General features: G+C 41.5%; 2 protein-coding genes across 10 annotated transcripts in view; one reads left to right on the top strand and one right to left on the bottom strand.

Moving 5' to 3' along the window:
- Nucleotides 1–1,590, bottom strand: part of GTF2E2 (general transcription factor IIE subunit 2) — a 31,342-nt gene extending 29,752 nt beyond the window's left edge. Inside the window, exon 1 of the mRNA XM_069978053.1 lies at nucleotides 1,426–1,590. The gene's annotated coding sequence lies outside the window, so the exon portion shown is untranslated. The remainder of the gene's footprint in view (nucleotides 1–1,425) is intronic.
- Nucleotides 1,591–1,606: 16 nt separating this feature from the next.
- On the top strand, nucleotides 1,607–23,977 carry LOC138797635 (putative nuclease HARBI1). Of its 9 annotated transcripts, none has more exons than XM_069978045.1 (6): nucleotides 1,607–1,761; nucleotides 7,787–7,897; nucleotides 14,410–14,565; nucleotides 16,538–17,247; nucleotides 19,971–20,339; nucleotides 22,246–23,977. In XM_069978045.1, coding segments are annotated over exons 3-6 (1,140 nt in total). In that variant the 5' UTR covers nucleotides 1,607–1,761; nucleotides 7,787–7,897; nucleotides 14,410–14,506; the 3' UTR covers nucleotides 22,248–23,977. The 9 variants fall into 9 exon arrangements, with proteins under 9 accessions (XP_069834146.1, XP_069834147.1, XP_069834148.1 ...); XM_069978049.1 differs by lacking the exons at nucleotides 1,607–1,761; nucleotides 22,246–23,977 and adding exons at nucleotides 3,468–3,524; nucleotides 21,990–22,239 and having other exon boundaries at nucleotides 7,784–7,897; XM_069978044.1 differs by lacking the exon at nucleotides 1,607–1,761 and adding an exon at nucleotides 3,472–3,524 and having other exon boundaries at nucleotides 7,784–7,897.
- Nucleotides 23,978–25,271: the final 1,294 nt, after the last annotated feature.

The following is a 25,271-nucleotide window of genomic DNA, read 5'->3' as shown; positions in this document are numbered from 1 at the left end:
CTCGAACCATCGGTATATGACTCCCGCAGTCTTCCCGTTCCATGGGGACGGTGGAGACAGCCCGAGTCCAGCCTGGAAAACAGTAATACAGCCTGGGCCATAGATTGTATTCCTGTTTTCCAGGCGGGACTTGGGTTGTCTCCACCTTCCCCACGGAACTGGAAGACTGCGGGAGTCATATACAGATGGTTCGAGTTCGTACAAACCTGAACATGAGCGCTGTTCGATCATCTCTAATTCAGAGCTCCCTGCATCATAATGAATTACAATGCCGGGAGTTCTGTGATTCTGGTCTGTAGCACATTGTCCAAGCAATGTCTGAATGCCCCTTTATTTTCCCTATATACTGAGCCATACAAGTGCAGGACAAATAGCACCCATCATATCATAAAACGTACTGAAAGAAAATGAAAAGAAAGTTTTAAATTGCCATATTCTGACCTCTATCTTTTCATCTATGAGCAGTATGGTGACTCAGGCCTCCAGATATCATGGTACCTGATCAAGTTTTTTATTAAGATAACAGGAGGCAAAGATCTTTGTTTCAGTTCTTCATGCTTTTTAACAAAAAATAATTGCATAATTACTAATTTAAAGAAGTCTAAGCAGCTAGATTTTTTTCAGAGCTACCAGTGAGGGGGAGGTTAAAAAAAATAACATGCACTTACCTCCCCGGCTCCAACCATGGTGACCGTATGCTGCCACTCCAGTCCTCTGGTCACTTCCTGGTTTGAGAGGGGACCTGGGATGTGATGTTCCAGGCCCACTCAGTAGCATAGACTAGACCCCAATACAGACACTGACTGACTAATCGGGCCTGAAACGTAACATCCCAAGTCCCCTCTCAAGCCAGGAAGTGGCCGGGGACCAGCGCTGGAGCCAGGGAGGTAGGTAAATTTTTATTTTTTCCGTCTTCCCTAGCACTACTGAAAAAAAATCTCTTTGACTGGACTTCTTTAAATATTTGCTGAATCTCACTTGAAGGGGTTTTCCAGACTTCACATAGAAGTGCCAGGAGCAGGGATATATATATATATATATATATATATATATATATATATATATATATATATATATCACAACACAACATACTCACCCTTCCTGTCTTCCCAGGTTAGCGTCGCTGCTGCTCCGAGGTGAAGATGCAGCCAATCACTGGGCTCGGTGGTCACCTGACCTTGCTCTTGCAGGTGACCTGTATGCCAGTCTAGTTGTAGGTGGTCTTCACCTATGGGAAGTTATGGTAGCTCGTCCCAACAAGCCCCCTCCTCTACTGTGTGCCCTGACAATAGCATAGTACAGCTCCACAGCCCGGCTACCCTGTGACTATTCTCCTCCGGTAGTTACACGGTGGTCACACACCGGACTAGTCAGCAGCCTCTGGCACATGGACCATCTCTACACATTCAGGACAATGAAACTCACGGGTTCACGGCGTATAAGAGCAGCCCGCAGCCTTCCTCTCGTCTCCACACCGTCAGTTCCCACACACGCCGGCTCGCTCGGTCAGATTTTACATTGTGATTGTTCTTTGTCTTTCAATAAAGTTTTACGGGGAAAGAAAAGTGAGCAGTGTCGCGCGTTATACGTCACAACTGGAGCAGCGGTCGCAGGGTGGATGACGTCACAGAGGCGTTACGCCTCTTCTCACTTCTCTTTTGGTGTGGGCAGTTTCCAGAGTGTGCTGGAGTGTACGCAGTAATGACGTATAAGGACACGAGATATGGCTCATCCAGGCTCCCTTACACTGTACCATAATATGTCAGTGGTATCCATATATATGGGTTTCTATAGTTTGGGTAAACACTGATTGGTTAGTGCATAGGGCTCTATGCCAGGCCTTAGAATTAGGCCCTCAGATCAGACCCTTCAAGGGGTACTCCACTCAAAACTTGTCATTTGTTACTGCCAATGGGGATAACACCAAACAGGCTATCCTTACCCTTCCATGTTGCCTGGTGTCGTCCTGCGTCATCTTTAGGTCCCCAGGTTAGCGATCCTTCCTCCTCATTTGAGATGGACTTGTCTGGGGGGTGAAAACCAAGCACTGACTAAGGGCCCTATTACACCAACAGATTATCTGACAGACTTTTTTGAGCCAAAGCCAGGAATGGACTATACACAGAGAACATGTAATAAAGGAAAGACTGAGATTTCTCTTTTTAAAAAAAATCTGTCAGATTCCATGACACTTGCTCCCCAAAGTATTCCATAGATGTATTCATTCAATAAAGCATACCGTACACTACATTACATTACTTTACATAGAAATCCATAGAAACAATAAAGTCCCATAGACTTCTATATAGAGAGCGCCCCCTGCTGGACACTCCATAGGAATTACACCTTTCGTCGTGACGTCACTGGATCTGAGAGAATTCTAACACTTCCTCATCTACTAAATTAAGGGAAATAGCAGTATATGTGCATTTCCCATAATTAATTTGTATAAGTAATAACATATCAAAAATAAATTTTGGCCGGACTTCTAGGACACTAGGCCTTACTAGCACTCTTCGTTTTACCATATAATGTATCACATAGCCAGAAAAAGATTTGGAGGGAAAAATTGAAAGAAATAATGCAATAAGGTAATAAAATTACTCGCAATATTTTTTTCTTTAAGCTTATTGTACGGTAAAACTGACATGCTAAGTTTATTCAATGGGTCACTATGATTTCAGCTGGGTTAAATTAATTTCTAATAATTTTACAATGTTGTGATCCAGACAACTTTTTTATTTTTAAACCTACAGAGCTGTGTGAGGCCTCACGTTCTGCACTATGACCTGTATTTTTTCATTAGTTCTACTTTTGCAAAAAATGTGACTTTTTGTTTACTTTTTAGGCCATTTGTTTCTGGTTCGTGATGTGTCCAAATATCTGAAATTTTCGCTTTTGGTTTTTTTTTTTCCATTTGCACAGTTGATCTGGATCGATAAAGTTATTTTCATAGTTGGACATATTCTCTTTTTTTTTTTTTACTTTTAGTTTCCAAAGGGGTCTTTTGTAAGCAATCATTTGATTTTTTTATGTAGACCAATGCAATCAAAATGCATTGCAGTGATCTGTTAGATCGCTGCTTTACTGGTATGCCCTGCTTGTGCCAGACCTTATCAGCCATTAAAGCCTAGCAAATGACCAGTTGGTTCCCCATGATTTTATTGTGTGTGTGTGTGGGGGGGGGGGTACTAGTTACGACCGGCAAAACTATTTAAAGGACAACTCCGGCGATGATTAAAAAGAAAAAAAAACACACAACTGAAGCTCCAGTTGGTGTCTTCATTTTTTTCTTCACTTCCTGGTTTGGGCTTTCCCATGATGCACTTTGTCTCCTGCGATGTCTAACTGACTATGTAGAACTGTTAGATGGCTTACAGCTTGCTCAGCCAATCAGAGCTGAGCAACCTGAGTCATCTGACAAAGGGAGGCTGGCTTAACAGGGCTTAGACTCGCCTCCCACTTAGTGATGTCATTGCTACAAAATGGCTGCTACAAAAAAGCCTGGGGTCAACAGTCATTAGGTAAGAATGAATTTATTTTACTTCCTGGTGGGGGGTTGAGGGGAAAAAGATAGGGAAGGGGGACAGATAGGTGATTGAAGCATATTACAAAGTTATAAAATTTTGTAATGTGTTTCAATTACTGGGAAAAAGATTTTAGCTGGAGTACCCCTTTAAAGTGTCACTTGTAAGTTGTAAAGGCTGTAGTTATAAGTGTAGTTATAAAAACATTTTTTGACATGTTAGAGAGACATCAAGGCTTGTGGAGGGTAGATAGGGTCAGCAGCACCACTTGACCCTCTGGTAGGTAGAGATGGAGGGATGCACGCTGGAGCGCCGAGAACCCCCGGAAGGCTCACGTAACTTTTAGATAGAAGGTCCAGCAACATCCAGTGATGAATTTCAATCTTTACAGAATATGAAGTTTGGAAAGCCAAGCCTACAGGGGGTTGAAATTTCATATACTGTAAGCTTGGCTTTCAATAAAGATTGAAAATAATTATTGGATGCTGCTGGACCTTCTATCTACATTTTAGGCTCTCCTCTGCCCCATATACTAGTCATGCCTCCTCTGTGCATCCATATTTGCCTCACTGTACAGGAGTGCCCACAGTTGTAGCTATTGACTTCCGTAGGTAGGTAGTCGCCCTGGTAGTTAACTCCCCCACCACCCAGTAGCTAGTGTTCCCCAATTTGAGCTCCCACATGTAGGCATTCCTCCTTTTAAAAAGCCCGCCCCCCCCCTCCCCCCGGTAAGGCATTCCTCCTGTTAGATAGCCCCCCCCCCCATATAGGCATTCCTCTTGTAAGATAACCCCCTATGTAGGTATTTTTTCTGTTAGTTTGCCCCCCCCCCCATGTAGGCATATCACCCCTGCAGTCCTCTGGCATCTCCTCTCCAGCTCTGTGAGTGAAAGTAAAATAGAAAAACTTGCCAAACTCCTATGGGGGCCAGCGCTTCTTCGTGCCATTGATCTTTTGCGGCAGAGCTGGCCCCCATAGGTGTTTGGCAAGTTTTTCTATTTTACTTTCACTTGTGTACACACGGGCCCCATCTTTTTGAGTATCCCGGAGCGCCACTCCTGGCTAGCTTTTCCTGCAGCCTGCAAGCAGACACTACAGTCACGTCGGAATCCTGTACCTATACCCCAGAGCAGGGGTGATACGCACAAAGCCCAAGGGGCTTCAAGGTGAGCCCTAAATCGTTACTACCATCTCTCTACCAAGCACCAAAGGTATTACACGAGGCGCCGCCTCCTGCCTTTCCTTTTTTCTCTCCCCAATATCCAGCTCTGTGAGTGCAGCTTCTTATGGCCAGAGGTAGAATGATGTCTGCGGCCACAAGGGTAATTGGTAGAGCGGGAGACTATGGTGTCAGGGATGCTCGGTGCTGCATTTAACTTTGAGCCTTCACATTTAAAAATGCCACACACAATGTGCAGAACACATTGGGACCATTCCCCAAAATTGGGAATGTTCTGCCGGATCTAGGACAGTTGGGGGGTAGGGAATTGTACTCAACTATGTGCAAATATACATTTGGAACTGTCACTAATACAGTTCCATACTTCTTCCACTGACTTAACATTATAAAAAGTATACTGTTCATGCACCATGATGTGATAGTATAATATGGTGCGAACACTGGAGGTATGCACTGGGCAAAATATCGGTGAGCGTATCATAGAGGCATGTGTAGCAGTCAACAACCTCTCTCGCTATGTATTTTACCCAAAAGTCACCTAGTGACGTTTTTATAGGGCAGAGGGGGATGCATTTTTACAGATTGTTGTGCCAAGAGCCAGGGGGACATTTATGAAACTTACGGCTGGGGCGTACGCCAGGGAGAAGGCACCCCGTTCTCCCTGGCGTACGCCTGCCATATTCCCCGTTTGCCCAATGGCATGGTGGGGAGGAGGTATGGCCTCCCGCGCCTCATTTGTCATTATTTACGCCTGCTCGCAGGTGTAAATGATAATTCAGATCTTTACCTGAAGAGGGTCGCACAGCCGGCCGAAGTCAGTAAGAGGTGTCTCTTAGTGAATTTCGGCCGAGAAAAGGGGGTGGGGCCTAATTTTGACAGAGGAGAAAAGGTGGATTAGTCAAGCAGCAGAGTTGAGAAGGATTGAAGGGATGCAAGAGTGTTTGATGAAAGGCCGCAAAGGAGGAAGATGTGGCATGTATCAGTAGATTATTTGAATTAAAGTTGAGAAAAGGAAAGATATGAGAAAAATCAAAGGTGACCCCAAGGCAGCAGACTTTTCGGACAGGGGAGAGAAAAGAGCCATTCCCTGTGATGGGTAGATTGGGTGAGGAGGTGGAGTGAGTTGGGAAAGAAAAATATTTTAGTTTTCTCCTTGTTGAATTTTAGAGAACAGGATGGAGAGAAGGAAGATATAGCCGACAGAAACTCTGGGATCTTAGAGAGCAGAGAGGTAACTTATTTTTTTTTAACCAATATTTTTATTTGGTTTTACAAAAGAAAAATTAACAATACAATGTCAAAAAAGACACAATAGTAAATAGCAACAATACAAAGGATATACAGGGGAGATATGACAAGAGACACATCCATCATACAGGGAGTACGCGCACAACTTCCAAAGACTAAGACAAACAGAGTAACAGGAAAAAGGCACTTTCAGAGAGCATCAGGGGACAAAGAAGTCCTGTAATGAGACGACTGTTGAGGTAACTGTAAGGCACCCAACGTGCCTTTCAATGATTCAATACAATACCACTTGGTTAACTGAAATGGTCGGACAATATCACGTATTGCCGCCGCATCATAATGTGTCAGAATAAAAGGTCGCCATTTCTTAAGGAACCTCTTTGTTCCCGTGTCCTTGTGTCTCTCTGTATCCAATCTATCTACTCCAAGAAAAATTTTTAACTGTGCTATTACCATGTCAATATCTGGCACATCTGGTAACAACCAGTTAGTAAACAGGCACCGTAAAGCTACTAATAAGGTGATGTGTACCAACTGGGGCATGGATCTAACCTCATCCCCTAATTCAGGGGGCCGCAACTGGTGAAATAAGATCACCTTTGGAGCCAGTGTTAGTTTAAGTTTGTATCGGGAATGGATATAAGATATGATCATATTCCAATAGGAAATCGTAGCTCGACAAGTCCAAATCCCATGCCATAAGTTAGTAAGGGGGGTCTGACACTTGGGGCATGCTGTAATCCTATCTGGGAAGGCCGGAGAAGGAAGAATGTTAAATCCATACAGTGCAAAGTGTGAGAGTTTAAAGTATGTCTCCCTCCACCTCTCATTGATGACACATTTTCTGACTGTCGCCCACCCCGATAATATCACTTCCGTGATGTCGTCGTCCCCCATCAAAGCTGCCCATCTATGGAAGAGTTTCCTGGGGTCTATTTTAAGGAAATCGTTGCGTAAGGCATTGTATAAGATGAAAATGGACGCTCTATTATTATCATCCCCAATTATGCAGTCAAGTGTGTGGTGCTGAGACTCTTTCTTAACATCTTTGAGCCGAGAGATACAAAAAGCATGCACCTGATTAATGTAAATGTTGTGAGATTGCGGCAGGTGAAATTTTTGTTGTATTTCAGAGGGTGTGAGCCAGCGGCGTGAACTGGAATCCATTAAGTCCCCCACCTGTCTAAAACCATTTTCCACCCACAATTTTAACCATTCCCTATTGTGGCCATTTAAAAACTCCGGATGTCGATCCAGTGGCATGTGTTTAGATATCAAGAAGGGAAGCCCTAACATCTTACAAATTATTTTCCAAGAGACTATGGTGTCATGTAGGAGACAGGATTGCTTTATGTCTACCGGTAGTTTGGAATAGGTTGTGTGTAAAAGGCATTTGAGATACCATGGGTAAGCTAAAGCTCGTTCCAAAAGTAAGTTGGAGAAATAGGAAGAATTATGTAGCCAATCCATAATGTGGCGAAAGATGCTCACTAAATTGTATCCCCGCAGGTTAGGGAAATTCACTCCCCCCTCCGCTTTGCAGAGCATTAATTTAGTTAACGATATTCTGGGGCGCTTGCCACTCCAGATAAATTTAGAGTAAGCCACCTGTACTGCCGTAATGTCCGTATGCTTTATCAAAAGTGGCAGGGTTTGTAGGGGGTATAGTAGACGGGCAAAGCTTATCATTTTTATGAGGTGACACCTCCCCATCAGTGATAGTGGGAGAGTCCTCCAGGAGTGCAATTCAGTGATTATCTTCTGAATGATTGGTGTATAGTTAAGAGAGTATAATAAATTGGTCGACCTTCCTATTTTAATTCCTAAGTAGGTTATGAAGGAGGAGGCTACAACCAAGCCCAGAGAACCCGCCACCAACTGCAACTGCCGGGTAGACATTCCCAGAGAGGTAACTTTGAGTGTCATCAGAGACATAACAGACGTGAGTAGGATAATCTGAGATGGTTGTATCCCCCTTATGCTTAGCGTGCACTTTTCCTGGCTGTATCTAGTGATTGGTGATCTAATGACCAAACAATCAAAACTTTTGTCAAGTTTTTTCAACTAACAGGGCTCAATAATCACTACTATTAACCATGCTGTGTGCTTTCCGCAGATTGGGGTTGAGAAATGCACCTGTCCCACACCCGATGATTTCTGTGTATAAACCCTATTCTAATTATTATAGTTTGTGCACAAAACTCATTAAGCATGGAACAGTTGCCCCAGCAATATGAATCCAGGCATGATCTTCAACTCTTGATGCCGATCTGTTGAGAGCATGCAGCTTGGTATCATGGCAGTTATCCTTTAAAACAGGCTAAGGATATGTTCACGCACCATCAAAATGACAGATGTTTATATTATATGACTGTCATTTAATGATAAAGGTAACGTTACCAGGAGTAGCAGGTAAAATGCAGGAGAATAAGATCAGAGTCTGCTTACCTAGGTTGGTCGCGCATACAGGCACGACATTATTATGTGCGTAGTATAAGTAACTCAAGCCGAAGAGCAGCTACCACCAGCCAATGATCCAAAGCAGGACTCCGATAAAAGATGTAGATAGAAATGGATGGTTTCTAAAAGCTCTCATACCCAGCTCTGGTGTCTTTGTGGAGTGCAAGATGCCGATATCCAAACGGCACCAGAAGTGTAGTTGGGAGAGATTGTATTGAGGGATTACATGTATCGAAGGCTTGATCACCTTCTTCCTTAGATCTTTAGCAATCACCAAGCCAGGACAGGAACGAGACGAGACCAATAAAGGTATTTTACTCCATGCCTCCATGATTTGGCAGCATATATAACGGATTAAACTACCTGGAGTAGAGGATTTGGGTGGTCACTAAGGGGTTAAATAAAAAAAGAGTTCGGAACAACCAGGACTTTTCCTAGATCTGGCCTTTCCACCAAACTTAAAGTGGTTATCCAGCGCTACAAAAACATGGCCACTTTCTTCCACATACAGCCCCACTCTTGTCTCCAGCTTGGGCGAGGTTTTGCTGCTCAGTTTTATTAAAGTGAATGGAGCTTAATTGCAAACCGCACCTGAACTAGAGACGAGTCGTGTTGTCTCGGAAAGAAAGTGGCCGTGTTTTTGTAGCACTGCATAACCCCTTTAAGTAATTGAGGAAGAAGGGCCTTAGGTAGTTGACTGAAAACCTAATGTTCACTAGCTGGGTGCCAAAGATCCTGTATTCAGATGGGAGAAACTTCCAGAAGGTCAACCACTACAATAATATATCCACAGAGTTGTAGGTTTGATTGTCAAAACAATGCAGATCCACAGCAAAATCTGCAGCTGCTGATATTTAGAGTGAATCTGTCAGCTGCAGCTCACGCCCCAAACTGCGGACACTGTTAGAAAGACACATGGCACCTTTCATATATCCGTATGTAATTTGTCTGTAATTCTGAGAATTACACATGGATGAGTTCTTGCTATCATAACTCAGATGCATTTGTGTGTTTGTATGACATTAGCAAGTGCTGGCTGGACTGTGGGTCAGATTAGCCAAAGATAGTCTGTTCCCCAGAGGTTTTAGGACCCTAGCAACACCCCTGGGTTTGTTTTCTTACATACATTCATGTCAGCTTGTGCTTACTGTACCCTATAATGGCTCATGAGCAGACTTTTACAGGTACATCCGTTACACACAGTTGACTCATGCATCAGTGCTGTTGTTATAAATGCTGTATGCAATAGTTTTTTTTTAAAGGGGATATCCAGGATTAGAAAAAGCACAGCTACTTTCTTGCAATAACAACACCTACCGTCCTCAGGTTGTGTGTACTATTACATTTCATAGGGATGGACACAGACTGCAGAGGGCTCCTATGCAATAAAAAAATCTATAATCTAATTGTATGTATCTATGTTAAAATATGTAAGGCAATTTTTCTTGCATTATAAGTCTATGTTCACACTACGTAAAAGTACGGCCGTTGTTGCCATCAGCAACAACAGGCGTACTTTGCACGTTGTGGAACAATACCTATTGTTCTATGGGATCCCGGCCAGAGCGTATATACATCGTATACGCTCCGGCCGGGATCCCGTGCGGCGCCGCAAAGAACTGACATGTCAGTTTTCTTCGGACGGAATTCAGTGAATTGCGGCCGTAGGAAACCCTGTCAGTTCACACAATGAAGCGAGCGGCAATGAAGCGAGCGGCCTCAGAACACTACGGCCATAAAGATCATCCAGCCAGTACTGCAGTACCTGCCAAGATGATCTTTGCAGAGACCGGCCCTTCCATGACCAGGTCGGGTCACGGAACGGCAGGTCTCTTACATAGTGTGAAAATAGCCTAATTCTGTATATGTAAATACAATAGTCATAGAGCTACCAAATAACATCAGTTTATAAAGAGCAAATATTATCGCCATACATATTACTGTCATACTGTTAATGACCAAATTCTATACCCCGAGACCAATAATACCAAAATACAAGGGGCCACTATTACCGATATATTGTTACTGACCAAGTCCAGTATACTAAGAGTAATAATGCCACCAGTACCAGTTTAAAAGGGACAAGTATTACTGCCACATACTAATACCACCACATAATTATTAATGACTACATACTAATACCACCTCTGCTGTTAAATAAAACCCAATGTACAAAGACCAATATCAACTCATACAGTGACCATATACAGAGGCAGATCCCAGCTGTAAACATTCTCTGTACACCATATAAGTGACTATAGTACAGTTACAGCCAGTGACTCACAGGGGACATCTTCTCTGAGTGAATCACTGAGGTCATCTTCTCTGAATCAATCACAGGGAACATGTCTGATTTGCTCACTTTTCCTTGTATTCTCCATCTGGCCCAGCCATCATGAGTACTTCTTCCAGCCACGACTCTGAATCTGCCAGACAAACATTTTAGGATCCTCATTTTTAAATAGAAGTGAATTACAAATCTAGATTTGTGCTCAAAAGTTTACATACCCCGGCAGAGGTTTTTTTTTTCCAGAAAATATGAATGATAACACAAAAACTCTTTTTTCACTCATGGTTAGTGGTTGGGTGAAGCCATTTATGGTCAAACTACTGTGTTTTCTCTTTTTAAATCATAAAGACAACCAGAAACATCCAAATGACCCTGATCAAAAGTTTACATATAACAGTTCTTAATACCATGTATTGCCCCCTCTAACATCAATGGCAGCTTGAAGTCTTTGAGTGTAGCTATGGATGAGGCTCTTTATTTTCTCAGATGGTAAAGCTGCCCATTTTTCTTGGGAAAAAGCCTTCAGTTCCTGTAAATTCCTGGGCTGTGTTGCTTGAACTGTGTGCTTGAAACCTTCCCAGAGTGGCTCAATGATATTGAGGTCAGGAGACTGAGATGGCCCCTCCAGAACCTTCACTTTGTTCTGATATTCAAGTAACTAATAATGCCAGTCAGCAGTGTTCAAACTCTGATTAACAAATGGAAAATTAGGGGTTCTTTAAAAATCCAACCACAGTCAGGTAGACGAACAAAAATTTCAACCACAACTGCCAGGAAAATTGGGATACAAAGAAAACCCACAAATAACATTAGCTGGAAAACATGGCCCTCTGGAAAAATAGCAGTGTGGTAGTTTCAAGATGCACAATAAGGAGACACTTGAAGAAAAATGGGCAGCAAGGTCGAGTCACCAGAATAAAGCCATTACTGCACAAATGCTACAAAGTATCTTACCTACAATACACTAAACAGCACAGAGAAGCCTTAAAACATCTGGAACAAGGTCATTTGGAGTGATGAGACCAAAATAAAACTTTTTGGCCAGAACCATAAACATTACATTTGGAGAGGCCTCAACAGGCCTATGATGAAAGGAACACCATTCCTAGTTTAAAGCACGGGGTGGATCCCTGATGTTTTGGGGATGAATGAGCTACAAAGGCACAGGAAACATAGTCAAAATTTAAGGAAAGATGAGCAGAGCACGTTATCAGCAAATACTGGAGGCAAATTTACATGCATCAGCCCAAAAGCTGCGCATGGGACATACTTGGACTTTCCAACATGACAACAAAACACAAGGCTAAGTCAAACTGTCATTGGCTACATTTGGATGTTTTTGGTTGTCATTATGATTTAAAAATTTAAAACAGTAGTTTAACAGTAATTGGCTTTACCTAACCACTAACCATGAGTGGGAAATAGTTTCTGTGCTATCATTCATATTCTCCAAAAATTCTGCCGTGGTATGTACAACTGTAGTAGATGCCCCCTGTGCGACTTCCATGTAGTACATTTCCCCCATGTGCAGCCCCCCTCTATGCACTACCCATATAGTACATGGTCCCCTCTGTGCAGTCTCCATATATTAGATGCCACCCTCTGTGTTAGATGTCCCCCTCTGTGCACTTCCCATTTAGTAGTAGTTGGCCGCCTCTGTGCAGTCTTCATAAAGTAGATGGCCCCCTTTGTAAAGTTCCAATATAGTAGGTCGTCGTCACTCTCCATTTAGTAGATGTCCCCTCTGTGCAGTCTTCATACAGTCGATGGCCCCTATCTTCTATCTTCCAGCACAGGAGCATGTGTTAGAGATGCTGCCTGCCCACCTGCGCCCAGTCATTTGCGTGTCTTAAAAGTGGTGCTGCGAGTGACGCTGGCCGGGAGGGCTCCCTCTAGCTTGGGGCCCTATGGGATCTGAGCCTGAGCCGTGGATAACCCACTTCAATAATGTGAAGACAATTTAATTGTCAATGAAGCCAGTTCTACTCATTAGTTGTTTATTCTCCTGTGTAAACTTCTTGTTAAAATAGTTAAAGTTATACTGTAACCCCCCTTACTCTTTCTTAACTTCATCATTTAAGAGTGTCGAATAGGCGGGGCTTAATGGCAACTGCTGTGAAGCCCTGTCTAGTTGACACTGTCCAGTTGACACTACGGTTTTAGAGCAGAGAGAAGACAGCCAAGTTTTATACATGTATATATTGAATGTGCAGCATTTAAACTTGTGGATAGTGCAGAAAACAGCACATAGAGTAAGGGGATGACAGTATTACTTTAATATGATCGGCCCATTCTGAAATTTTAATTTTGCCAAACATATTTCTGCTTGTTTTTTAATTATGTACTCTTTGTGTGGAATCGCTTTTATAAACAATTCAGTCTCCTAATAGGGTCTGACAATTTTTTTGTTTTGTTTTATAACATTTTTATGTGTATTTTTTATTTACTAATATTTGTCGTTTAAAATGAAAATGATCTAAAGCCGATCCTAAAGGTTTGAGATACAGTTTAGATGGCCAAAGAAAATGTAGGGTTAAATCCAAAGAAGGCTGTGATAGAGGGTGGGACTAACGGAGGGGAAATGAGACGAGAGGAAGTGAAACATTTCAGTGTTCCTGGATCTGAGCAGGTGGTAATCCAACACTTTACACACGTTCGTGTTTGTTTGTGTCAGGCATGTATGTGTGTAGGCTTGTACATAGGCAGTGCAGAGCAGCCTGTATGTAATACCTAGTTGTGCAATCATTCTTTTGTCCTCACATCAGCAGCAGCAGCAGCACGCATAAGGCCAGGACTAAATAACTTGATGCAGGCTTTGTTATCGCTTTTCTAAATAGTTTTACAGAAGATGCTGCTGTAAGAGAGTATTAGTTCTTCTCTGTATGATGCACATGTTACCATGCATGAACAGGGGAGAAGAGACAAAGGCAAATGACTTGCAGCTGCCTCCTGTGAGCAGATATTATGTTTGGATTAGTATATATGATTTATTATAGACCAGTACATGCTTGTATAATATTATATAAGATCTGCCCAAGGCATTAACAGTGTTCACAAAAAAATAAAAAAAAACAGGATGTCTTTGGTGCACAACTGCTTATTTCTGATCGAAACCCGGGGAAGGTTATTTTGGATTATCTTTAAAATTAGTATAGCATTATTTTACATAAATATCAGTGCATACTCTATATGCTTTCTTTCCTTAAAGGGGTTATCCAGCGTTAGAAAAACATGACCACTTTCTTCCAGAGATAGCACCACTCCAGCCTCCAGTTTGGGTGCAGGTTTTGCAACTCCCTTCCATTGAAGTGAATGGAGCTTAATTGCAAATCACACCTGAACTCGAGACAGGAGTGGTGTTGTGTCTGAAAGAAAGTGGTAATGTTTACCGGATAATCCCTTTAAGAACAGGAAACTGCAGCTGATATCTTAGTGTCTATGGCTGGCTTAAAAGAGTACAATCTTTTGCACACAGGCATATTGTACATGTGTTTTTTACTGTCATTATGTGGGATGTAATATCAAGACTTCTTGAAGTTCAGAGATTTAGTATAATATGTTTTGGGTGAACTTTATTAATTATATTTTCACACTTCATGCCAGTAATTTGTAGGGGGGGGGGGGCAACATGTTCTTCTGACAAATATATAGGTTACAATGTTTAAAAAAAATTGTATTTCACATGTATATCTTTACTTTTTCAGACATAGTATACCTGTCTGTGCTATTCTATACAGCGAACCCTGACATATTCCACATGAACTGAGGCCAGATTGACAGGTTTTTTACTTCCTTTACGTAATGGGGGTCTGTAGATACATTTACCATACACATCAACATCCTGGTGCCTACAAAAACAGGTACTGCAGTGTGAAAATAGCCTTATTCATATACACACTATTTTTATTTGCTGTCTAATAAATATATCTTGTAATGTTAGTATATTTTTACAGCAGAGGTATATAATCTCTTAGCTGTATTGTATTAATTTTTAGGCCCATAAAAGCTTATGGTCAAGGCCTCTGAGCTACCTATGATGCCCATCAACTTGCTACATTTATTCTTAAAGCATACCTGTCATAAAAAGTTTTTTTTAAGGAATCAACAGGGTTTGTTATTACAAGCAGTTTTTAAATATACTCTTTTTATATGTTTTCTATGTCTGATTTAATGTTATACATACAGCCAGGGCCGTATTTACCAGTAGGCACCCGTGGTCCGGTGCCTAGGGCAGCACCTTGCAGCGGGGCAGCACCAGGGAGCAAGGGGAAGGCAACAACTTTTAGACTTGCCAGTAAATTTTGTGTCTTTTCGAGGCGGGGGTATGGTGGTGTTGTTCAGGTCTTTGGTGAGAATTCCATCAGACAATATACAGACGGCTCTAATCATTGATTCAATGTGGAAATTTGTTTATGTTTGAAGCCGTAAAAAAAAAACGTGAAGAACGTGATTCAGACAATGTTTCTACATGTAGAGAAATGCATGTGGCCGAAACCACTCTGCCTCACGCTCCCAAGATGGGACGTCTTCAGGTTTAGTGCCTAGGGCAGCAGCAGCTGTTAATACGGCCCTGCATACAGCTAAACTGTAGTCCGTGCTCCCACCGTGCCAATATTTGGTCTTTTCTGTGTTCATAAAAAGAGACCAAACACTGGAAGTCCCAGTCCTTTGTGCGCTCACACAAGGAAAGACACCTGTTCATCACGCAGGTTGTATATCTACTGAGGGCAGTTAGCTTAGACTATTATATTACTAACTTTTACTAATTGTATTATCAGCTCTGTAGATTACCAGACAGTGCTCTTTGTTATGTAAAAATTTAGTCAGTATAATGTCACTGTGTAGTTACAGAGGTTTTGGTGCTGTGTGACAGGAGAGCTGACTATACAATGCGAGCACCCCAGGATTTTCTGCTTCTGAATGTGGACATGCAGCAGCTGTACACGTGCAGTGAAAACTTGTCCCGCTCTGTAATATCTGTCAATTAATACCGAGCCATGTTTGTGAGTGTGCAAAGGACTGGGACTTCCTGTGTTTGGTCTCTTTTTTTGAACAGATAAAAGACTAAATATCGGCTAGGAGGGAGCATGGATTGTAGTTTAACAGGGAGTGGCCATATGTAGAATATTGTAAATTGAAAACTGCTTGCGATCACAACCCCTGTTAACTTTTTGTGATGTGCCGCTTTAAGCACTGTTGCCCACTCTGATTTTGAGATATAGAGGAATAATGATCTTTAGGCAGCTCCTTATGTATAAACCAAATATATGGATCCCCAGGCGGAAAGGGAAGAAAACACTAATAAACATTCGTTTCATTTTACTTACATAAAATGAGGGGCACCATGTTGGCAACAAAATTGGACCCTTTTAAGTTAAGTTAAGGTCACATTAAGTCTTCTTTATTCATCTTTTCTTAGTAGAGTTCCTTACAATGAAGACCTGAGTAATCTTACCAACTGTAGCAAACTTTGAGAACGCTCAGGTTCTTCCAAACCCAAGCGTGTAGCATTTGATTACCAGTGGCTAAAGTTGGATGCAACCATAAAGCTGTATGGTAAACATGCATACACCATAGGCTGTATCCATGTATCCTGGACTCTCTAGGGCTGCATCCAACTTCTTCAGCCATCGGTATTCAAAAGCTGCACACCTGGATTTCGAAAAACCCGAGCATGCTTAAAGTTTCCTCAACTCTAATGACACTCTTAGGAGAAAGTATTAATTGTCTAGAATTTTATTGAATCAATGGTATTTGTTTCTCGGAAGTGCAGCAGAATATGTTGATGCTAGATAAATAAAATTACTCTTATCCTTTTTTTTTTTTTTTTAGGTCTGCCATGGATCTTCATGGCATGTTTCACATACATGAAAAGAATGCACAGCAAAAACTATTGCAGCAAGAATCTAATCCCAACCAGAGGCACAGAGAGCGCATTTTTAGACCAAGGATATCCCTTTTTGGATTAAATGAAGAAGAAGTCAGATCTAGATATCGCTTTAGCACTGAGGTTATCCTTGAGTTATATGAACAGATTCAGCAAGACATAGAGCCAAACTGTGAAAGAAATCATGCTGTACCAGGAATGGTGAAGTTGCTGAGCGCTCTACATTACTTTTCTTCTGCATCGTTTCAGGGTACGGTGTCCGCTCTCTCTGGTATATCCCAGCCTAGCTTCAGCCGCCACCTAACACAGGTCCTAAAGGCCATAAACAAGCTAACTCCACAGTATATTGTTTTCCCATCAGATAAAGCAGCTATACAAAAAATTAAGGATGGCTTTTATAAAATGTCCTCTTTTCCTAATGTCATGGGAGTCATTGACTGTACACACGTCGCTCTGTCACCTCCAACAGAAGATATTTACAGAAACAGTAAAAATTTCCATTCATTAAATGTCCAGATGGTGTGTGACTCTGACATGAGGATTCTTAATTTGGTGGCCGGGTATCCTGGATCCACCCATGATTCCTATATCCTAAAACATTCCAGTTTACATACAATTTTGGCTTCCGGAAACCTTCCAGAAGGTTGGATTTTGGGTGAGTAGTTGTTATTTTCAGTGTTTACTTTCCTATTATAATGCGTCCTACAGGATTGATGAAAGATTTGGTAAAATGATACGGGTAAAGACACAGAACAGAATAAACCAGAACGCTACACAACAGATCGTACTTTATTAGTAAGTTGTTCTATCTTCTACTCCTCGTCCTCGGAGATAGAGAGAAACTTGAGTTGCATCCTCCTCCTTGATGTCTTCTCCTTGGTGTGTATTTGAGGAACCAACACAGGCTCAGATTTGTGTGTAAAACAGAAACGGGTGTACACTGCCCATAGCAACCAATCACAGTTCAACTCTCATTATAACAGAGCTGAACACTGAGCTGTGATTGGTCGTTATCGGTATTTTACACCAGTTTAAATCTTCTTATTCTGAGTACATTACAGAATATACAAAGATGTGGACTGTAAGTAAACCAAGAACTGTAGGTATCAATCAACATCTTAATACAAGGATAACCAACAGAAATAAATAAAAGGTTGAGGGAAGCAATTCAAGAGTCTAGACAATAAGAAAAGGTTTTGTGAAACCTCCAAAAACTCATCTAATTGATTTCTTTGACTAGGTCACAAAATTGGTAGATGAAGGTGGTACCGTGAATATCGCCTATCTGGACTTCAGCAAAGGCTGTGATACAGTTTCCCATAAAAAACTGATAGAGAAATTGGACTCTGCATAGTTTAGTGAATTTGTGGTTGGCTGAAGAATAGATATCAGAGGGTTGTTGTTAATGGTGAATATTCTGACCAGAGACTGTTTACAAGTGGTGGCCACAAGGGTCTGTTCTGGCTCCGGTTCTTTTTAATATGTGTGTAAGAGACATAGGAGAAGGTTTGGAAGGTAAGGTTACTGACATAGAAAAAGGTTTGTTAGGTAAGATTGGTCTGTTGTGTACAATAGGGTTGATATAATGCACTTGAGGAGGAGGAGTATCATATCAGCAGTTCTGTGTTGGCAAAGACTTCGGAAGAGAAGGATTTAGGGGTAGTCATTTCTGACAGCCTTAAAATGTATGCTGGGCTGTATAACTAGAGGTATAACCAGTAGGAAGAAGGAGATTGTGATTTCGCTGTATAGAGCTTTAGTGACATCACATCTGGAATACTGTGTGCAGTTCTGGAGACCTCATCTACATAAAGATACTGATAAAATAGAAAAGACTGACTACAAAAATGGTGGACGGTGTCAGGCAAAAAGGAGTTATGGAGTAAAGATGGGACATGATTGAAAACTCAAGGGGTTGTCCGGGATATTTTAATAAACTAGCATTGCATTGACCTCTGTGGGTGTTGCATATTCTACATACACTTACATTTTTTATTTAGAGCGCTAACTGTGTTCTCAGGCTCAGTCACATGACCACTCTGCCTGTGTTTTCTTTACTTCTTGTGATGTCACGTTCCCTTTCTGTTTCCTGTTCCTGTCAGTGAGGGAACAGTGAGTCATCAGGTGGGTAGAGTTATGCATCCACTTTCTTTAGCCCCACCCCTAACATCTAACTAACATCTGATCTCAGAAGAAACTGCAGCAGTAAGGAGAGCATGACAGACTACAATCTCTGTACTGCACTGCAGCATAGGTTGGAGCCATAAACAATAAATAAAGGAACTATGAGGGTAATTTATCAAAACTTGTGCAGAGGAACAGGGAAGCAATTAGCGCATAGCGACCAGTTAGATTCTAGGTTTCATTTTTCAAGGCCTTTTTAAAAATGAAAGAAGCAATCTGATTGGTTGCTATGGGTAACTGCTCCTCTACACAGGCTGTGATAAATCTTCCCTTTATATTGTTACTATTGTAGTGTAAAGATTACAGTGTAAGGGCAGAGCTGCTGTGTGTGTAATATGGAGAGGAGAGAGGAGACCACCTCATGGCAGTCACCATGTCATCTATCCATCTATTGCTGAGGTAAACTTGTAACAGAATGCTGCCTCATTGAGACCCCGCCTACCAGTAGTATGGCAATTGTAGTGTATATGTAATCCAGGACTACAAGTCCTAACATGTACATGTGTGCTGGGGGTTGTAGTGCTACAATAGATAAAAGTGTGAAAAAACAAGTTGATTTGATAACATAAGTAATTGGCAGACACTGAGCCACCATGCTGCTCAACAGGACACTTGTAGTAATACAGACATTTCCTGCCTATGGGTAGAGTGGGTGGAGCTAGATTCAGAGAGGAGGGGGTGGAGCTATAGGCGTGCAGAGCTATGATGTCACTGCTGACCCCTGTGACCTGGAAGTTCTTTATGTAAAGAAACACAAATCCAAAAAGCAGCAACAGAGGAGGATGTGGCCCAGGGACACAGAGGCGAAAAAAGGTTAGAGAAAACCACTAAGGGAAAGGGACAGATTACATATTATTCACATTTCCAATAAAAAAAAATGTTGGACAACCTCTTTAAATATGTTAAAGGACTTAATAAGGTTCAGGAGGGAAGTGTTTTAATAAGAAATTGAACACAAGAACAAGGGGTCACAATCTGAGGTTAGCTGGGGCACACAGCTCTCCGTATCCAGTGAATCGGAGGGATAGATAATAACTAGGCTAAGTATTAACAGGTAAAATTAAAAAAGAATGAGTTGCAGAAGTGGCACTTTTATGGTTATAAAAAGGGACAAAGTAACTTCATACCATCTCAAATGTTTCCACACTGTTCCATTAAATGGAGATATATTTAGAAATCCTGTTTACTTCACAGGTGATGAAGCATATCCATTGACTGAGTGGCTTTTGACCCCAATTAAAGACCCTAAAACCAAAGGAGAAAAGCAGTACAACGCTGCACACAAAGCCGCTCATTCAGTAATTGAACGCACTTTTGGGTCATTAAAAAGTCGCTTCCGATGCCTGGATCGATCTGGGGGTGTTCTACAGTATTCTCCAGAAAAAGGAGCCCAGATTATCCTGGCGTGCTGCATTTTACATAATTTGGCCGTCATTCGAAAACTAGATGTTGATATTGTGGATGATCTGGAAGCGCCACCTCCTGTGCCACCAATTTCGAAAGATGAGAATACACAAGCTGGAAAACAGACCAGAACTAAAGTGACCAACAGATACTTCACATGTAAGTTGACATTATTATATGTTGGATCATGATACAGGCATTGTGCACAGGACAGCACAAAATTGCAAGTTTGAACATTTCAGGGGAGTTTTCTATGAGCGATGCATCACGATTTCATAGTCCGTAATGGCAAATCTACCCAGTTATATCACAAATGACATATATAGAGGCTGTGTTATAAATAGCCTATGAAAGCACATTTTGGAATGCTGTGTGCTATCACCCTGTGTCCCCAGTTGGCCTCACATCTAATTTCCAAATTTCCAAAATATAAAACACCTTGTAGATTTTGTCCCCCTGGTTGCACTTGAACCGTGGACCCCATGTTGCTTCTTGACAGAAAGAATAGCATAGTCTGTTGCACTAATCTAAATAGTAAAAAAACAGAAACATCGCAGACACAGCATTAGTCTATTAAAAGCACTAAAATTCATTACAAAAAGAAAACACAATGAGTGGAAAATGCAAAAATAAAAGTGTTGATGCCATTATATATAGAGTCAAGGGGTACTCTGGGGAAAAACTTGTTTTTAAATCAACTGGTGTAAAAAAGGTATATAGATTTGTAATGGAAAAAAACTCCAGTGTTCCAGTATTATCTGCTGCTGTATGTCCTGCAGGAAGTGGTGTATTTTTTGCAGTCTGACACAGTGCTGTCTGCTGCCACCTCTGTCCATGTCAGGAACTGTCCAGAGCAGGAAAGGTTTGCTATGAAGATTTGCTACTGCTCTGTACAGTTCCTGACATGGACAGAGGTGGCAGCAGAGAGCACTGTGTCAGACTGGAAAGAATGCACTTCCGGAAACACATACATCAGCTGATAAGTACTGCTTTATAACTTTCTGACACCTGTTGATTTGAAAGAATTTTTTTTTTCCTCTGGAGCACTCAATTCAAAGAAAAAAATGCTATAGACTTGAGGAGACCCTGAAATATTTACTATAGAATACAGTGAAAGATATTTATCAAAACCAGCACAAAAGAGGTGGAGGAGTTGTTCACGGCAAGATCTGATGTTTCAAAAGCTTATTGGAAAATTAAAGGGATGTGATTGATTAACTTTCCTATGCAGTTTTCATAAATTCAGTGATCATCATTTAATGATATAGTCAACAGCAAGAAATAGTGAGTGGTGTTGAGAGGAGAGACCAAACTGTTCAGGTTCAGCAACATACAGCAACGAGCGCTCGGAATTTGACTCCCAACGGCTGCAGAGAGTCCTGGAGAAAATGGATAGAGCCATAGGCTGCATCCATGTTTTCGAGGACTGTTTGGGCTGCATCCAACTTCTGCAGCCGTGGGGAGTTAGATGCTGAGCGTTCTGGTTCGGAGAATGTTGCTGCTTAAAGGGGTTATCCAGCGCTACAAAAACATGGCCACTTTCCCCCTACTGTTGTCTCCAGTTTGGGTGGGGTTTTGAAACTCAGTTCCATTGAAGTAAATGGAGCTTAATTGCAATCCGCACCTGAACTGGAGACAACAGTAGGGGGAAAGGTGGCCATGTTTTTGTAGCGCTGGATAACCCCTTTAACACTAATAGTGAGTAATACTTGAAGACAGTAAAGGTCCCCATACTTTTGTTGGTATAAGGTGTATCAGGCTTTCCTGACCAACCCATGGAAAATCACTACCTGATCCCTTCTGTTCTAGGAGAGAGAAGCCACAGAAAGAGCTGTCTGGCTGCGTCTTACCTTTCCCAACAGAGAACACAGGAACACTCGGCTGTGATGGACGTTCCTTTGTATAAATAGAACGGGGGCCGAACGGAAAAAATATTCACTTGAAAAATACATATAATTTTAGTATATATAGTCTATAATTACAGTAATTATATAACCGCTTACCAGAATAGGCAAGTCTTAATGTACTCCACAGTCAAGTGAAATTAATTTTTTTTTTTTTCCAGGAAATTTTGGCGTGATCTCCTGCATTCCCTATAAATATACTCTTCACCTGCAGCTCCAGGACCGGCATCATCTGTTTGACTCCATCCTGCATAGATCTGTATATCTAACCTTAGTTTAGAATGATAGATGATGGCAGCTCACTTACCCTACATCTACCAAACAAATTCCATTGTCTTGCAGTGCACAAGGTTGGCGGAACTTAGTTACTTAGAACACTCACAACTAGAGCACTTGTCTTCCTGAAGCCTGACTAAAGACATTGCATGTATCTGGTTGATACATTGTATCCCAGGCTTTGTAGAGCCTATATTAAACACATTCTTGTTTCTTGTCTAAACACATATACAGCTTGTGTTTTGCTACCTGCATCACATGGTATTATCTAAATGGAATCATGTAGTTGGATTCTTCTTTCAACTTACATAAAGGGGTACTCCAGAGCAAATGGTGGTCTTTTAAATCAACTGGTGTCAAAAAGTTATATAGATTTGTAATTTACTTCTATTTAAAAAATATCCAGCTTTCCAGTACTTATCAGCTGCAGTATGTCCTGCAGGAAGTGGTGTATTCTTTCCAGTCTGAGACAGTGCTCTCTGCTGCCACCTCTGTCCATGACAGAAACTGTCCAGAGCTGGAGAGGTTTTCTATGAAGATTTGCTTCTGATCTGGACAGTTCCTGACATAGACAGAGGTTGGGTGAAGTGGCTATGTTTTTTTTCTTGTTTTTTCACCTTTTAAATCATAATGACAACCAGAAACATCAAGATGACCTTGATCAAATGTTTACATACCCCAGTTCTTAATACCGTGTATTGCCCCCTTTTACACTAATAACAGCTTGAAGTATTTTGTGGTAGTTGTGGATGAGGCTGTTTGTTTTCTCAGATGGTAAAGAGCCCAATCTTCTTGACAAAAAGCCATGAGGTCAGGAGACTGAGATGGCCACTCAGTCTGTAGCCAATGACAGGTCAATTTGGCTGTGTGTTTTAAATTGTTGTCACGTTGGAACGTCCCATGCGCGGCTTCCAGGCTGATGAGTGCAAATTTGCCTCCAGTATTTGCTAATAATGTGCTGCATTCATCTTCAACGTTCACCATGTATCCTATGACTTTGTAGCTAACACATCCCCAAAACATTAGAGATCCACCTCCGTGCTTTACTGTAGGAATGGTGTTTCTTTCAGCCATGTTTACACCTCTCTAAACGTAATATTCATATTCTCGGAAAAAAAGAACAAGAAAGCAAAAATTCTGCGGGGGTATGTAAACTTTTAAGAACAAATGTATATAACTTTTTGACAACAGTTGTTTGAAAGAAAATACATTTCGCCATAGTACTCCTTTAAGCAAAATAGGTAAGATTTTTGGCTCAAATTCCGATTTAAAAAAAAACCCAGCGTGAGTGCCATTTGCCAGATTAAGTGTTTCATGCACTTCTCGCACCACACCAAAATGTTTCGGAAAGTTGCTAAGCAGAGTCATAAAATATACCAGATTTATTTAAATAATAGCGTAATGTAAGTAACCAACAGGTTGTATAAGGGAAAGTGTTAACTGTATCTAGTAAGATATATAAAATCTACCACCATGCACCACGGTGATAGATATGGTTCAGCTTCTGTATCATCTAATTTCACTCTGAACGAGAATAAAGGAGAAGTCCGGCGAAAATTTTTATTAAAGTTTTGTATTGCCTCCCAAAAGTTATACAAATCACCAATATACTTTTAATACGGGAAATGCTTATAAAGTGCTTTTTCCCTGCAATTACTACTGCATCAAGGCTTCACTTCCTGGATAAAATGGTGATGTCACGACCCGACTCCCAGAGTTGTGTGGGCTGTGGCTGCTGGAGAGGATGATAGCAGAGGGACACTGAAGGACAAAGGGCACTGGAGGGACACTGAGCATCCCTCTGCCATCATCCTCTCCAGCAGTCACAGCCCGCACAGCTCTGGGAGTCGGGTCGTGACATCACCATTTTATCCATGAAGTGAAGGCTTGATGCAGTAGTAAGTGCAGGGAAAAAGCACTTTATGTACATTTCCGGTAATAAGTCTATATTGGTGATTTGTATAACTTTTCGGGGGCAATACAATACTTTAATAAAATCTTTTCGCCGGACTTCTCCTTTAAGGGGCAGTGACACGTGCTGCTGTGCATGATTTCTAATTACGGACAATTTGCAACGGAGCAGAATTCCCTGCATGATCTATCATGATGATGCCAGGAACTCCAAAACGGTTTAAGGCTGGGTTCACACTACGTATATTTCAGACAGTATTGTGGTCCTCATATTGCAACCAAAACCAGGAGTGGATTAAAAACACAGAAAAGCTCTGTCCACACAATGTTGAAATTGAGTGGATGGCCGCCATATAACAGTAAATAACGGCCATTATTTCAATATAACAGCCGTTGTTTTAAAATAACAGCAAATATTTGCCATTAAATGGCGGCCATCCACTCAATTTCAACATTGTGTGAACAGAGCCTTTCTGTCTTTTTAATCCACTCCCGGTTTTGGTTGCAATATGAGGACCACAATACTGACAAAATATACGTAATGTGAACCCAGCCTAAATCTTTGTGCTGCTGTACTGACACAGAGTTGCACATTGTCCCTCATTACAGACCATGGCACACAGTGTGTGAATGCTCTCTAGGACAGTTTAAATAAAACTCTCCCATCATCTGCCATGTCTGTCACTTGTACATTGCGTACTGGTTGTCATTACAACGTTTTAGTAATGTCATGTACACCTAAGTGTATGCTTGTGTCTGTAGCGAATACAGATTGTACATAAAGTTTTGTCAAAAAAAAGTTGCCTCTTCTACTTCACAGTAAAAAGCTGTAATGAAATAAATAACATTAAGGCGTATTCCTGTCTTACCTTTTCAGCTTACTGTTCCCCTCCAGCCCGTTTGCTGCCCCCAGAGGTGGTTGGGAATTGCAAAACAGCTAAAGTGGGCATGTTATGCAATTTGCGTAACTCCCTTTAACCCCTAGACGACCCTGGACGTA

This window comes from Dendropsophus ebraccatus, chromosome 7, assembly GCF_027789765.1.
Source record: "Dendropsophus ebraccatus isolate aDenEbr1 chromosome 7, aDenEbr1.pat, whole genome shotgun sequence".
NCBI lineage: Eukaryota > Metazoa > Chordata > Amphibia > Anura > Hylidae > Dendropsophus > Dendropsophus ebraccatus.
The sequence above is the reverse complement of the archived record's forward strand: the minus strand, read 5'-3'. Positions and strand labels throughout refer to the sequence as shown.

What these genes read in the sequence shown, in the direction of transcription:
- LOC138797635 (XM_069978046.1), top strand. Translation starts at nt 14,507, where the DNA reads ATGGGGGTCTGTAGATACATTTACCATACACATCAACATCCTGGTGCC. An exon ending in CCTGGTGCCTACAAAAACAG is followed by an intron (nt 14,566 to 16,537) that starts GTACTGCAGTGT and finishes TTTTTTTTTTAG; the next exon opens with GTCTGCCATGGATCTTCATG. An exon ending in TCCAGAAGGTTGGATTTTGG is followed by an intron (nt 17,248 to 19,970) that starts GTGAGTAGTTGT and finishes TTTACTTCACAG; the next exon opens with GTGATGAAGCATATCCATTG.